Source organism: Geospiza fortis, unplaced genomic scaffold (assembly GCF_000277835.1).
Source record: "Geospiza fortis unplaced genomic scaffold, GeoFor_1.0 scaffold27, whole genome shotgun sequence".
NCBI lineage: Eukaryota > Metazoa > Chordata > Aves > Passeriformes > Thraupidae > Geospiza > Geospiza fortis.
Genome location: NW_005054329.1, coordinates 4,852,392 through 4,854,502, shown reverse-complemented (window position 1 = coordinate 4,854,502; position 2,111 = coordinate 4,852,392). Strand labels below are relative to the sequence as shown.

Below are 2,111 nucleotides of genomic sequence, written 5' to 3'. Positions count from 1 at the left end.
CAGCAGATATAAATACATTTGGACAAAAATAAATTGAAGTTTTCACTAAAATTCTTGTTGCTAGTCTGGAAAAGTTTTAGATGAAAATTTCTTCTGTAGAGAAATTACTTTTCCATTTAAAAAGCTTATTTTTTTTTTTTTTAAGCAATCACTTTTGGATGGATTGTTATGGGGCTTTTTTCCTTAACTTGCTTTATACCTTATCATTTTTTTCCTTGCTGGAATGCAAGAGAAGGGAGGAAAAGGGACATTTAAAGGTCCCTTCCATCCCAAACTATTCTGTGATTTGATTAAGTGAGCAGAATTGTGCTTAAAAAAGGAAAAGAGGAACAGGGAGAGCATGGGCCAGGCGTTGGGTGCAGGCAGAGCCTCCCTGCCCAGAGATACCCAGAGCTCCAGCTCTGCCCAGCTGGGTTTAGTGGGGAAATGCCAGTTTGCCACCTTTAAAAGGCTGCTTGACTCTCCATGGTGCTGCAGCGCCCTGGCTGCTCTGTGCCTCCATTCCCCTTCCACCTCCTGGAGCTGTGGCTGGGTGGGGAGTCCCTCTGGAGGCAGGAGTTTACAAACACAGATCTGAAAGTATTTTGGGGTCAGCCTGTGCAGTGGCATCACGGATGAGTGCTGAGGGGCCATGTGAAATTGCAAAGCATTTGTTCTCCGGGCCGGAAAGCTTTTTTATATTACATTTCCCGGCCCCCACCCCCTTCTGGCACGCACTTCAATTGCAGCAATTCACCATCGGCCCCCGAGCCTCTGCTGGCCTGGCTCTGATGGAGATAAGATGCCTCTTCCCTATAAATCTCAGAGAAGAAAAAAAAAATATATATACATAAAGGTTGATGTGCTCTGAAATGGGTTTTTGCTTTGCTGCTCTATTTTCCCCCGTGTGTATTAACCCCGGGGACACCATGAAAGAGCCGGTGTGCCGGGAGCACCTGCTGGGGTCAGGCCTGCTCATCAGCGTTTTCGGTCAGCGCCGAAGGAGCCCGGCCGCGGCGCGGGGACGCGCGGGGCCCGCCCGCCCGCTGCCGGCGCCCTGCTTTTCCCTGCCTGACTTGCTTCTCCTCAGCCAGCCCGCCTCCAGCTGTGGGGGCGGTGGAGGAAAAGATGAGATCAAGTTGAGGGGAAAAATTGGCTGATTCTGCCAACCCCTTTGTTCCCGGGGCCCCCGGTAAGCGCTGGTGCCGTGCTGGTCCTGTGCTTTGGGATGGGGGATGCACCCCTGGGATGGGGGATGTGCTTTGGGATGGGGGATGCACCCCTGAGATGGGAGGTGTGCTTTAGGATGGGGGATGACCCCCTAGGATGGGGGATGTGCTTTGGGATGGAGGATGCACCCTTGGGATGGGGGATGTGTTTTGGGATGGAGGATATGCTTTGGGATGGGGGATGCACCCCTGGGATGGAGGATGTGCTTTGGGATGGGGGATGCACTCCAGGTTGGGGCTGCCAGCAGGGTTGACCGTGGCAATGCCACTGACTGTCCCTCTTCTCTCCCTCTCCTGCAGAACCAGGCTCCTCCCGGGCTCTACACCAAGACCTGTGATCCAGCCAAGTCTCCCGACACCCCAGACGTGCTGGAGATCGAGTTTGAGCGGGGTAAGAGCCTCCTTGCTGCCAGGCCTTGTCCCTGGGTCCCCAGGCCCCACTTCCCAGCTGGATTGGGGCTCTCTGGCAGCTGGGAGCTCCCTCAGGTTGGGGACAGATGGGTGGGCCCTGACTCTGACATTGGGGCTGAGGATGGTGCAGCAGCACACCAGGGCTCTTTGAGGAGTGCAGAGGGTCTGCTCAGATCCCAGGGGCTTTCTGGGACCCCTCTTGAGAGTGGAAAAGGATCTGAGCTCACCTGCTATCAGGGCACAGTGGGCACAGGGTCCCCTCTCCTGCAGGTGGCTCTGAGGGCATGCAGGTGATGCTGGCCAGGTAACAGCTGGGGAGCTGCTCAGCAGGGTTTGGATGGTGATGCTTTCATGGGAGAGACAGGGATGCTCCATTGCATCCCTGAGGATGCTCCACTGCATCCCTGGGGACACAAGGCAGAGCCCAGCCCCAGAGCAGAGGACACTGAGCAGCATCTCCACCTCTGCCATCCCCGTGCCACCACCCACCCT

At 55.2% G+C, this 2,111-nt stretch overlaps 1 protein-coding gene across 1 annotated transcript in view; it reads left to right on the top strand.

Annotated features, from left to right (window-relative positions):
* Positions 1-2,111, top strand: part of ASS1 (argininosuccinate synthase 1) — a 23,466-nt gene that overhangs the window by 8,963 nt on the left and 12,392 nt on the right. The window contains exon 8 of the mRNA XM_005421287.2: positions 1,509-1,599. Within this exon, the coding sequence (XP_005421344.1) occupies positions 1,509-1,599 (91 nt within the window). The remainder of the gene's footprint in view (positions 1-1,508; positions 1,600-2,111) is intronic.